The sequence below is a fragment of the Erpetoichthys calabaricus genome, chromosome 14 (genome assembly GCF_900747795.2).
Source record: "Erpetoichthys calabaricus chromosome 14, fErpCal1.3, whole genome shotgun sequence".
Lineage (NCBI taxonomy): Eukaryota > Metazoa > Chordata > Cladistia > Polypteriformes > Polypteridae > Erpetoichthys > Erpetoichthys calabaricus.
In genome coordinates this window covers 35,102,198-35,115,903 of record NC_041407.2, presented here as the reverse complement: position 1 = coordinate 35,115,903, position 13,706 = coordinate 35,102,198, and the positions used below count along the sequence as shown (strand labels likewise).

The 13,706-nt window shown below is 37.0% G+C and overlaps 1 protein-coding gene across 2 annotated transcripts in view; it reads right to left on the bottom strand.

Annotated features, from left to right (window-relative positions):
* The window catches only part of slc26a11 (solute carrier family 26 member 11), a 131,662-nt gene that overhangs the window by 17,876 nt on the left and 100,080 nt on the right, over positions 1–13,706 (bottom strand). The window contains exons 13-14 of one of the 2 annotated variants that reach the window (XM_028819302.2): positions 9,020–9,147; positions 3,208–3,526 (exon numbers count right to left, since the gene is read on the bottom strand). In XM_028819302.2, the coding sequence (XP_028675135.1) occupies positions 3,491–3,526; positions 9,020–9,147 (164 nt within the window). In that variant the 3' untranslated portion in view covers positions 3,208–3,490. Of the gene's footprint in view, positions 1–3,207; positions 3,527–9,019; positions 9,148–13,706 lie in introns of those variants that run through there. The other variant, XM_028819300.2, reaches the window with a different exon arrangement.

Genomic DNA, 13,706 nt, shown 5'->3' with positions numbered 1-13,706 from the left:
AGGCACTCTTTCTACTGGAGCAATTTTACTCCAAATTATATAGACTGCCAGCATTTTACAATAATAATGACTGTGCCTAGTTTCACTTAGATTGAGTGATTTGTTTTTGAGTCATTTTGTCCAGAGACCCACACACAGATGTCAGTGAGAAAGTGGTCAAATCATGTTCAGACATTTCTAATGTGTATAAATCTGTTGAAAACTCGATATTCAAATTTTGACCTCATCACAGGACTTTCCCTATATGTACATATACCAGCAGTACATGAAAGAAAAGTGAAAACAATCAGTATCGATGTAAGTTGTTGTCGTATTGTTAAAGTGCCCACAAAAGGCACTTTAAAGAAGCCTTCTAAGCTTCTTTTTTTAATTGGTGGACAAGTTAATGTTGGAAATAATGAAATTATTAGCCTTGCTTTATATGTACACCATGCAATAACGTATCACTGAAATCCTTACTTGGGGCAGGCTACCTTTGTAAAGGATTCAAAACACTAAACCTCTGAAATATGTTTAACAATGACTGAGACAGACCTTGCTCTCAGTTTTTCCTGCTACAAGGACTGAACCTCTGAATACCCAAGCAAAGGCCAGGAGCCTGCTCCTGTCGAGATCACAGAACACAGCCTGCTCAGAGTTCATAACCTTTGAAGGAATTTAGAAAAGCCATACCTAGCTATCCTCAAAAGGCTTGCACTAAATATTTTAACAGAAACCATGAGGCTGCTGCTGCAGGGATCACAGAACATGGCCTGCTCTCAGTTCACTACCTCTGAAAGGATTTAACCTGAAGAAGCACAACTCTTATATTGTTGAACATCCTAAAACTTGTGACATGGATTAGATTGATAGTTTCAGTAAGCAATGAGGCAGTTTCAGTTAGATAATACCCAAACTTTATTTAAATCTAAACTTATGTTTGTTTAGAAGAGAAACCAGGAATATGCTCAAATGTTAGATATAATAATGGATGAAAATATATAACCTGAATGATTCAGATCAGAGTCACATAGCAAGCTTCATGTCAGATGGCTGATTTGTCCTTTGGATGCTACAGTCTTTTTCTTCTTAGGCAGAACGTGATGCATGTTCTCTCTTTGTGTCTTGTGATGCCTCTCTCTCTCTTAACGTAAAAGCTATATCTAAATAGTCCTATATTAATCCAAAAATCCACACAAATTAAATATTCAGAGTCTTACTTAACAAACTGTAAAAATAATTACTTTCACCCCAATATACTCTACTCTTTTCAATAAATAAGACGTTGTACAACCATAACTCAGAAAAAGTTCGGACAGTATGGAAAAATGCAAATAAAAACAGAAAGTACTGGTTTCAATATTCACTATGACTTGTAATTACAAACAGTATAAAGACAAGATATTTAATGTTTAGTCTGGTCATAACCATTCTTGCCACTGAGGGCCTGCAGCTCAGTCCAAAAAAAGTTATCATTGGGCACGTTGGTGCCAATAATGAGTTAAAAAAGAACCAAATATGATGTAAATACAAACAGATAAGGTTCAACAAGTGATTGTAATCAGTCTTTGGTATAAAGCTGCATGCAGAAAAGGCCTAGTCCTTTAGGAGCAAAGATGGACTGAGCCTCACCTGCTTTCCCAAAAATGTGTGAGAAAATCAATATAATGTTTAAAAACAATGTTTCTCAAAGATAGATTGGAAAGGATTCGAGTATTCACCCTCAAAAGCGTATAATATAACTAAAAGATTCAAGGAATCTCGAGAAATGTTGGTGTGTAAAGGGAAATGATGCAAGCCTAAGATGATAACAGTGTCCTGACGCCGCAATTGATTTCTTTGAGCTTTGGGGCATCTGGGATGGACCATTACATTGTGGACATGTGTTTTTTGGTAGGACAAATCAATATTTCATGTCTTTTTTGTATGAAATGCATGTTGTGTTCTCCAGTTCAAAGATGAAAAATGACCATCCAGATTTACCAACTAAAAAAAGTCCTGAAGCTAGCATCTGTGATGGTATGGGATTGTGTCAGTGCCTTGGGCAAGAGCAACTTGCATTTCTGTGAAGGCATGCAGATTTTGGAGCAACATATGCTTCCTTTGAGACATCTCTTCTATGGATGCTCATGTACATTATATGTTAGCAAGACAATGTAAAACCACATTCTGTACACATTACAAAGGCATGGCTTTGGAAGAGGGTGTGGGTGCTCGACTGGGCTGCCTGCAGTCCTGTCCTGTCTTCAATTAAGAATGTAAATTGATCAGTAAATTGATTACTGTCCATAGTTTTTTGGGAAAATGTTGCAAGTAGCAAAATCAAAATTAGTGTTTATTTTTGGAAAAAACAAACAAAAATTCATTAGTTATTATCGAATAATTGGCTGTTATATTTATTTTTAGATTTACTGTTATTTACTTAATAAATTGATTCAAAAGAATATTGGTCTTAACTGCTATCTTCTCTTAGCTGTTGGTAGTAACACAGGTAGCTGTTCTATCCCCCTTAAAAGTACAATTACATTCCCCTAAAAGAATGGCCAAAGATAGAAACCATATACAAACAATTACGCTCACATCCACAAAGTCACCTGGTTCATTCCATGATACAGTATATGTTAGGCACCATTATTTCGTGTTGTATTGTTTCCTACTAAAGGCAGGCAGTTATCTTTGCTGGACAGTAGGCGTCAATCCTCCCTTCATAGGACATCAGCACTATTCTCATTGATGCAAGACACTGGCCCCTTTCAGGAACACATTCGTACTGCAAGAGTTGCACCCACATTTCCTTACTGATGTAAAAAAAAGCCTTTTGCCACCAGTTATGATCTTTAGTTTGCATTTGGACTTTCCAATTCACAATTTACAGACTCAAAGGGACACTTTGCAAAAAGCACTAAATCACTGTTATGGTCTATTTATTATTTATATGTTATTTAAATAACATGTATATGTTATTTTGGCCCCAAGAAGATGTAGCACTCTTTATCTTTTCTGTATTACCAACAACATGTATTAATTTGTTATGCATCTCTAAGCTTATTATCATTTCCCTTAGCCATAAATCTTCCTTACACTTTCTCTCACTAATATTAAAGTCTGTATTCTACCCTGTAAATTATTAACATCACAATTATCCTGTGTTTGATCTTAGCACCTAATGTCCTACAATGCTCTAACATGGTATCTGATACTAACATAAATCAATAATTCACTTTAATATTCACATTTTTCACACCCTTTTGTACTATATTACTCCTACTTGTGTATAAATTAAATCTAAAATGAAAACATCCCACTATTCCCATTATGAAAACAATATTCAACAAACAAATTGTACATGTTGCATGTGTGACTAGTTCAAGTGCCATTTTTCCAACTACTTCTCCTTTGGCAGTACCCATGATTTTCATCATTAAAATCATCTTTAAAAGACCATAGTGCAGAAAAAATAAAATATGACGTTGTGGAAAATCCTCTTCACAAATTGTTGGAAATCCTCTTCTCATTCACATGCTTTCAGGTTACTCTTCAATATAGTCTGTGTTTAGGAAGACAAGTGAACAGTTTCCATCCCCCCATAAGCATTAAGAAGTATCTCCCTGGCCCTGTGCCACAATTTAATTTTTTTTTTCTGTGGTCTTCTAGGTGTGACAATCCAACATTTGCTTCATGGCTCAATCTAGAACAGGCTCATCTGTAGTCTAATAGTATGAGACCTGTTCCGACAAATAGTTAAAACTTTGTCCCCCATGTTTACTGACAGCATTCAACTTTGGTACTAGTGTCCACAACCCCGATTCTTCTTCAATTTGTATAAGTTTGGTGCATGCAAATGTCATACTAAAAACAGTCCTTGCAGGAAGGGAACCCTGTATGCCCTAACGCAATGGCTTGCTTAGCCCAACCTTCAATGTCCAGTCTCGGTCTACAAACACTTCTACCTTTGCTCCATTGGCCAATGCTGCACGTTACTTATGACCTTTGATTTTTATTCATGGTTCACACTGAGATTCCTTCAAACTATTTCTGTTCCTTTTCGTCCTTGGAAAGATTTATCAATGGACTTCATTACTGATCTACCTCCCTCCAATGGTTTCACCATTATATCTGTTGTAGTTGATCAGTTCTTGAAATATGCATATAATTTATAGCACTTAAAATTTTTCATCAGTAAAAGAATTGACTGACATTCACCTAAAACAAGTTTCGTCTAAATGGTTTCTCCTAATCTACTAATTCTGGTCAAATCATGGTCCCCAATTCACCTCTTGATTTGGGAGAAACTTTTGTGAATGACTGGTCTTTATGGGACCTTAGAAATAAACTTAGCCTCTGGCTTTCCAAATAAGGCTGCAAGTAAAGAGTATTGGCATCATTTTAGATTCAGAGCTAAACTTAAAATTGCATGTTAAGGACACTGCTAAGAACTGCATTCTTTCACTTAAGAGTCCAATCTTTTATATTACTCAAGATGCTGAAAAGTACACCTTTAGCTGTCAAGACAATTGCAATGCACTCCTATCAAAATGACCAAAAAAAAAAAAAAGTCTGCACTTGGTTTAAAACGCACCAGCAACAATTTTAATAAAAAGAGAAAATCTGAGTAACATTACAGTGGCTACCTGTGCCTTGTAGGATTGATTTTTAAAAACTTTCTAATTGCATTTAAGGCTCTATTTAGTACCTTCTTACATTTTGGACTAGCGTGTGAAAAATCCATAAGATTCCCTTTAAGCAGAGCCCATTATTAAACTTCTGTTCCTGTAAAATTGCATGTTATTGTCTGAAATTTCTGATGAACCATATACACTTGTACTAAACATTCCAGTCCTTTAATTGTTGCCTGCTGTGTAGCCTGTGATGTGAGCTACTGCTTCCATTGTTTTTCTGTCACTGGTGCTTCCTTCAACATGCACCATTCTACACTTCCTTTTATGCCTCAATGTCTTTACTGCTCATCTCCCCAACTGGCTAGTGCCTGTGAATTATCTTTAGGCTAGAGCTAAACTGGAAAGGAAAGGAAGGTAGTGCTTTGCTGTTCAAAGCTTTGCAATTCACTGACAATGGTCAAGAATCTTTTGGCTTCTTTACTGAAAAATGAAAAGAACTTGTGGCAGGTCTGTGGATCCCTACTCTTAGTAACAAATTACAATCATTATTATGTTTCCAAATAACATTTTTAATGGACAAATCAGAATGATCCCAGTTCATAGAATGACCTCACCAAAATACAGACAGCAGAGGAAATGTTATCATTACACTTGAACGTGAATTTAAAATATCTAAAGTTATGCCACTCCTGTTTCACTTTTCACAATCTAAAGATAATGAGTAAGACTGTCATGCTGTTCAGACTGAGATGCTGACTTTATCATTCTAAGAGCCAGAACAAGCAAAAAGAATGAAAGGTACGCCGAGCAAATAAAAGCAAGTTCTGGTATTGAAGTCCACAATCCCCAAAAAATTTTCAAAAAGCAGCCAAAAATCCAAACATATAACATCAGAATCAAAGAGGCCTCTACAGGAGTTTGACTTATTTTTTTATGAAGTTACTTAAGGAAAACAATATTTAAACGGGGCTGCCAACCTATCTTATATCCCTACCTCATATTTTTGTTCATTTTCCTGTGTGGTGATTCTTACACAGTGTTCTGGCTCCATTCATTATATTTTAGCCATTTGGCAACCTCATGTGGTTCTCATATGAAAATCTTAACACTGCTACTACTGAATGTAGTAAGTCTAAATGTAGGAAGCCAATGTGATAGGCAGTGAGTACAGCATCAGCAGCAGGCATGATGTGTTTATCTCCTCCTTCACAATCCTTCTTAGTTAGCACTGTCAGTGTTATGAGATGTTCACTTTAGAAATAATATCTCTTAAATATTTTTTTCCAAGCAAAATATATGCGGGAATACGGGATTCTTTATTTCTGGAACATTTCTGTGCAGTTACTTTTGCACTATGTTTCCTGATCATAGAGATGATTATTTGTCTGTGCTGCAACAATATTTTGTTTTGCATATTGGCACTGCCATGTTATGATTCTCGTTACCAGAATGCTGCTCCTGATTGCCAAGGAATATAGTTTTGGTAAGCGCCATGTCTTAAGTCATCAGCATGACCCCTGAAAAACTGGTGAGGCAATTAACTCATATCAGTGATTTAGATAAAATACACAATTGAACATAGTGCACATTTCTTTCCAAAAATTCTTGATTTCTGAAACTTACTATTTTTCCTCTGACTTTGATTACTGATTTGTGATTAAGCTTTGGTGCAGAAGGATTCATTTTCTCGATTTTAATTTGTTTCTAGTTTTCACTATGTTTCATATCCTGGCCCTTTTCCAGCCTTTAGGCACAAATAGTACATTGTCCTGTTCTTTAACTGCATATCTTTTAATCAAAAAACTTTTGATCAGTGAAATGGTAATGTTACATTTGTAACAATCTAAATGTACTGAACCATTGGCTGTTGAGTGCTTAGGTATAGAACTGAGATATGCATACAATACTGCTGTACATATCTCATACCTGACATTTATGCAAGCACTTATATACAGTATGTATACTTATGTATGACAGGCAGTGTAGCATAGCAGTTAAAACTACGGACTTCAAACCCTGAGGTTGTGGATTCAAATCCCACTACTGACACTGTGTGAACAATGAGCAAATCACTTGTCTGTGCTCGAAATGTAAAAAAAAAAAAAACAAAAACAAAAGATATGTGGCGCAGTGGGTAGCGCTGCTGCCTCGTAGTTAGGAGACCCGGGTTCGCTTCCCGGGTCCTCCCTGCGTGGAGTTTGCATGTTCTCCCCGTGTCTGTGTGGGTTTCCTCCGTGTACTCCAGTTTACTCCCACAGTCCAAAGACATGCAAATTAGGTGCATTGGCGATCCTAAATTGTCCCTAGTGTGTGCTTGGTGTGTGTGTGTGTGCCCTGCGGTGGGCTGGCACCCTGCCCGGGGTTTGTTTCCTGCCTTGTGCCCTGTGTTGGCTGGGATTGGCTCCAGCAGACCCCCGTGACCCTGTAGTTAGTATATAGTGGGTTGGATGATCGATGGATATTGTAAGTTGCCTTGGATAAAGTTGTCAGCCAAAAATGTAAATGTAAAAATCATTTGTTATACGGTATATTTATATTTACAGTGTTGCACCATTCATATGATTAGAAATTTAAAACTGCTTGATAATTGAATAGGAAATTGAGTGATGTCAGTAGACACAACAAGAAACACCAACAGGAGAGGCTTCAGACAAACTACAAGGAAAAATGAGAAGTTAGGAGAAGGGCTCCAGTCTGACACATTTTTAAAGCTGCATGTTGGCAGTAATATCTTCATCAGCAGTCAGATGTAATAAAAATTAACTTCTTATTAATGTGTACAAATTTCATAATTTAATGGAGTCTGGTCACAACCAAAATCAAAAAGTACAAACAAAGCCTATAGTAGGCTACATTTTTTACATAAACATATAGAGCAGGGGTGCCCATAGGTGCTGAAATGCTTTAAAGTACAGTAATTTTTTCATTCTTAAATTGTTAAGTTCTAAACTTTTACTAGGCACAACTAACAGTGACATTTTCTAACCTCCGCACACACCAATGCATTTGAGGACTTAGGTAAGGGAATCATGATATTTTTTGTGGATGTGTATCTTTTTATGTTTCTTATGTGTGTCAAATACTTGTTTAATAAATAAATATATGTAAGAACAATAGTTGTGTTTCATATGGAATAAAAATGAGAAAGGTAAAATTCCCATTAGTTTTAATTTGCAAAACGTATGCAGTTACATATGAATTCAAATCAAAAGAAGAAGAATAACAAGTTACAAACCACTTCAGGTAAAAAACAAGAAAAGGAAAATGACTCACAAATATTTCCAAGTCAAATTGAAGGCTTTGGGTTGAGCCAAATTCTGTATTTATTGAAATTTATTTAAAGAAGGACAAAGATAACTGAACCTTGTTACTGTATGGATATTGTATGCTTTTAATTTGCACTATTCACTTTCCACTGCTTTACTCTGTTTTCTTTTATCACAGTACTATGACAGTACTATAATAGTATAGTACTGTGGTAAAAAAGAGAATGATAGCAAAAGTGAGTGCCATCATGAAAAATCCCTTCCATGAGGCACTCTCTTGAAGCACATTTAACCGTAGGCTCATTCCACTAGTGTCCTAGTTCTAAGAAGAATCTCTGGGGGTCTTTTTTGCCCACAACTATCAGGCAATTTAAAACTTCCAACTGATGTAGTTGTTAAGTTTATTTTTTTTTATTAACATAGCGATTGATTAATTGATTGATAAGCTGTATTATCTGTCTTGTGAGTCTTTATCCTTGATTTATATTTTTGCTGCTGTGTGCATCTAAATTTTCCCATGAGATTAATAACATTTATTTATTTCTAATCTACTCTAATGAAGCTGCCTTTGATTTTGACAAGGATACAAGTACCTAAACAACCAGAAACCTGTAGCATTAAATCTTCTTGGACAGTGTATCATAATAATAAAGATAACAATAACTTTATTATAACACAATATAATAATAACTTTAGAACACATGCAGAATACTCAGGGGAGTCTTTTGATCTTTGATCCCCCTAGTGTTTTATATTTTTCAGCATCCTATCAGCTAGAGCTTTTATTTTCTTCCCCACCATGGCCAACTGACTATATAGCATCAGACTGTGTTTTTTACCATTATGACAGACTTAATTATTGAGTGTAGGGAATGCCTTATTTTGTTAGGGATCCAGTCTTTTTTGTATTTGTTTGCTTATTTGTATTGTCTTTATTTATTTATTTTTTAAATTCTTCTATTTCTTGTGAAGACTTTGTTTTTGTTGTTGAAGGTTTCATATGTTCTTTTATCATACTGTGTTACACACAATGGATCCATATACAATTTAATTTTCTCTTAAGAACAACATAAAAAGAAATAAAAAAACAACATTTTGATAATTTAAATGTTAACAAAAAAATCATCAAAAGTGGAAAAGAACTTGGTTACTGACCTGAATCTGGGGTCTTGAAACTCTGTAGAGTAGAATGAAACTGGACAGAATTACTCCTGCAACAATCCCATATTGGATTTCCCAGAAACACATAATGAAGGTCAACAAAAAAGGCAGCATATCCATTTCTGAGGGGAAAATGCAAACTGAGTATATCCTTTTCAAAACCTTCTAAATAATTCTAAACTTGTCTATACATATGAGGTATTATTAATTTAGGAAATTCCTGATGTATCATGTAAAGCTATGCATTAAATTACATTTTTAGTAAAATGCATGTTAAGTCTGGCACTTTTTAAGACAAAGGTATTTTTTCCACAAAAAGTGAAGCATTGTTATAATTCTTTTAAAAACATGACATTGCCCCTTCTTGCAGTTTGGTAAAAATTTGTACAAATATTAAAACAAAAGCATCAAAACTATACTTCAAAATTGTAAAATGTTAATTTGCCATGTTTCTGAGATATTTATAGCAACAAAGGGAAGTAATAAATTTGGCACTATTTTTCCTGAGATAAGGATGCATTCCTGTTTATCTGTCTATTCACTGACCATCATGGGATAAGATTTCATATAAATAAGGAAATTAAAATACATTATACCATGCATGTGTCTGAAGAACTTTAGCACCACATTACCATTCAACTAAGAATGCTTCAAAAATGTATGGATTCAGGATATGAAAATAAAACTACAAAAACATAAAAAAATCAGGGGTTTACAGTTTCCATTGATTTCATATGGTAATCACAAAGCCTTAAAATCAGGGTTTATGCCAGAAATAGTTTGCAGGGGTCATTGGGTTTGGGGGAGAAGGGGTGATGCATGATTATAATAAAGAAAAGCCCACGTCTTTGATTCTCAACAAATATGTACTTGCAACAGAATAGGGCAAACAGAACTTCATCCTAGCAATGCAGTACCACAAGTTAGCCCTGTTGCTCAATAAGCCCAAAGTGAGGCTGAGCCTGTTAATCCAAGATGTGAAAAGTGGAAACCATAGGCACATGGGATCGTGTATACACGAAGCCCAATACATAACACTAAATATACTGTTCAGTGTAATAGAAGACCAAAAAATAAACAGACGTACGCAATAAACAAGGCTACTATAATAGCTGTGTTAAATGTACATTCGGCTTAATATTTAGCTATCAAAACATTTCACAAAGGTAAACCTGCTTCAAGGAAGATGCGTGATATTGCAAAATTAAAACACACATAAAAAAGGAAGATGTTAAATCCCTGAACACACCATTAGAAGAGATTTGACAAGGAGACACTGTACTGCAGTTTAAAATAAAGTGGGGTAAAAAAAAACAAAAAAAAAAACAAAACATACAGCTGTATACCATAGTATTAACAATAGAAATGTTGTTTACTAGCAAATTGAACACTGCATTGATTAACTCTTATGAAAGGTTGCATGGGTGAGCAGTTGATAGTGCTGTTGCTTCATGGACCTAGTATCCTGGGGTCATATCTCTGTGGAGTTACAACATTCTCCCCAAGTTAGCTGGCCCAAACTACTCAGGTAGAACCTGATGCACATTGGGCGGCGCTACGCGGAGACAAGGGGGTCTGCGGAGTACCCTCGCTACTCCTCTGGCCTTTGCACATACGCTACTCCCACAAGATTGCTAGGTCTAGTCACGGACGTGGAGTCAGTGCCCTCAACTTCCTCCACACTGTGTATACAGCTGGCTGCGAGAAGGAGTTTGGCTTCTAATAACGACAGGAAAACACCCGGGACATCTCAGAATGACACGTCATCAATAAGCACTGAGCCGACTCTGAATAAAAACCCACCCCTTGAGGTCGACTCTGACCCTCTCACACGTCTGCAGTTTCAACTAATGCAGACTCTGGCTTTATTTAAAAGGGAGCAATGGAATGACTCTCCCCTTAAGTTTGCAAAGAATGCAGTCATTCTGATAGACGGCCAATGCACTTTACATCCAATGCCACAGGGTCCTAACTTTGTGTTGAATGATGATCTGTTGTATCGGGTAGCAGAACACGAGGGAGAGGTGAGGTCCCTGTTATTTCTACCAGACTTACTGGTGACAAGTCTGTGAACGAGCACATATACATGGGAGCCCATTTGGGCCCCGAAAAAAACACTTGAGCAAATTATGGTCCAATTCTTTTGGCCCAGAATTAATGAGGAGGTCCGCTGCTTTTGCACGTCCTGTCCGGAGTGCCAATTGCGACAGATTCCTAGGAGGGACCTTGCTCCTTTAGTTCCCTTGCCTTTATTTGATGTCCCTTTTGAACCTATTGGCGTCAATCTGGTGGGACCCCTAGAACCCTTGGCCTGTGGTAACAGATATATAATGGTCCTGGTAGATTATGCTACCCGGTTTCCTGAAGCTGTTCCGCTGCGCTCAGCTACTTCAAAAGCTACTGCACGGGAATTGGTAGGGGTCTTTGCGCGATCAGGCATCCCTAAAGAAATCCTGACGGATCAAGGGACACCTTTTACCTCGCAGACGTCTAGGGAGACTGCCAAGCTACTACAAATAAAGCATTTGAAGACCTCAGTACAGTATATCATCCTCAAACCGACAGTCTAGTGGAGAGTGTCAATCAAACTCTCAAGCAGATGTTATGCAGGGTAGTCAACGAGAACAGAAGGAACTGGGATCAGCTCCTCCCCTTCATCCTTTTTGCATATCGGGAAGTCCCACAAGCCTCCATGGGGTTCTCGCCATTTGAATTACTATATGGACGACAACCCCGGGGCATATTAGATATTTTAAAAGAAGGCTGGGAGGAAGAGGCTCTCCCTTCTACAAATATATTGGAATATATTGTGCAGTTACACGATAGATTTGAAAAGATTAGACCTATACTAAAAACGTACATGGAAAAGGCCAGGGTTCCCACTCTTTTTAAGGAATCATTTTCCAGGACATTTCCAGGAGCTTTTTCCGGAAATTCATGACAGGATCTGGTCATACAGTCATACACTTTAGTCGCAGGCTTAACGCCATTTTAATTTCTCTTTGATTATGCAGGGACTTAGTGTCACCGATATGCTAAATTACATAAAGGCAACACCAATTAATGCACTGATGTATAATGGAGTTGTTTGACCTCTTTTTGTTACACGCTGTTTTAAACTGCAAAACTCTTTTAAAGAAATAAATGCCTCTTGGAATGTGGAAAACTCTCCAAACACTGACATATACTGAGCAATTCCATAATGTTCAGTATAGAGCTGTTGATCACACCATCAAATAGGCTACCATAGTGACCTAATTTCAGTAAAAGTTACATATTATGTCACTGTTTGTATCAAATAAATTTATGTGCAATGTTTGTATTAAACAAAACTGCATAAAGCCAATTTATTGCCTATATCATGTGTATGATGCCTATAACACTAATATATGCAAAAATTGGCACGCGACAAAACAAAGTCAGAGTTAACTTTCAACTGGTAGCTTTACTGGGAATACAGCAGCTGTAGAATTTGCATAAGTCAACGACAAAGATTATAATAAAGAACTTATCTTTGTGGGAAAAGAAGCAAAATACATCCATTTTAAATCATGATAGCCTTGCCATCAATTCCTGAGTTGAAAACTTGGTTAAACTAGAAAGAATACTAGGAACAAAGGATAAGAGCCTGAACTCCAGTATATTGGAAAAAAAAACAATCTATAAGTCACTGTAGTGTAACCTATGAAAAAGGCATCTGGTGTAGGCCTAGGTTTAGAAACAATGCTGGTGTTGCTCCTTGAGGTCTGATAAAACTGCATCCAGACCGATGACCTCTTTCTTTTTTTCAGCAACACTTTTAAGATAGGCATTAGATTTTGTGAGCAGTGTAAAGTCCTGTTTTCTCTCAGCCTTCTCTGCCATTGCATCTGCTTCTTCTTGCATTGCCTCAATGCTAATGATTATTTTCTGTCTCTTTGCTGCCACTTTTGTGATTTCAGAGCGGAGCTCTTCTCTTTGCTTGTCATTTTCAGTTTCCTTTTTCTTCTTTTTTTCATCATCAAGGTATTGGACATATCGCATCCTGGCATTTCTGCAATGCTGCAAGAGGGGCTTTGGCAATACTCCATCAAATGAGCCACCAGTCAAAGAATCATTTATAAATATAATTGCCTATACATGTCTCAGTAGGTGGAGACATTGCGCAGCAGAGGCCACGACCTAGCTCAGCTGTCATAATATCTAGACTTATGAACAGCAAGCTGTTTCAAACTTAAAAATTAAAAAGTGAAAACAGAAATAAAATTCCAGGACAAGAAAGATTATTTCCAGGACATTTGGCCATTTCGATCAGTTTCCAGGTCATTTCAATGACTGGAAAATAACCCTCAAAATTTTCAGGTTTTCCAGGACGCATGGGAACCCTGAAAGGCGCAAGCAGCCCAGGTCTGATGTTATACCTGTGGCACATCTCTTTGGGAATTCCGCCTCGGTGATCGGGTCATGGTTTTACTTCCTACCTCACACTCCAAATTATTGGATCATTGGCAGGAATCTTATGAAGTTAAGGAGAGGAACGGGCTGGTTAATTATTTGGTGAAACAACCGAATCGTCGTCCCAGCAAGTGGATTTATCATGTCAATTTGCTGAAACCGTGGAAGGACAGGGATTCCGAACCCTCCTCTGGAGAGCCCTGGTCTCTCTTTGCTCATAAATTAAACCTTAACTTCAGAGATAATT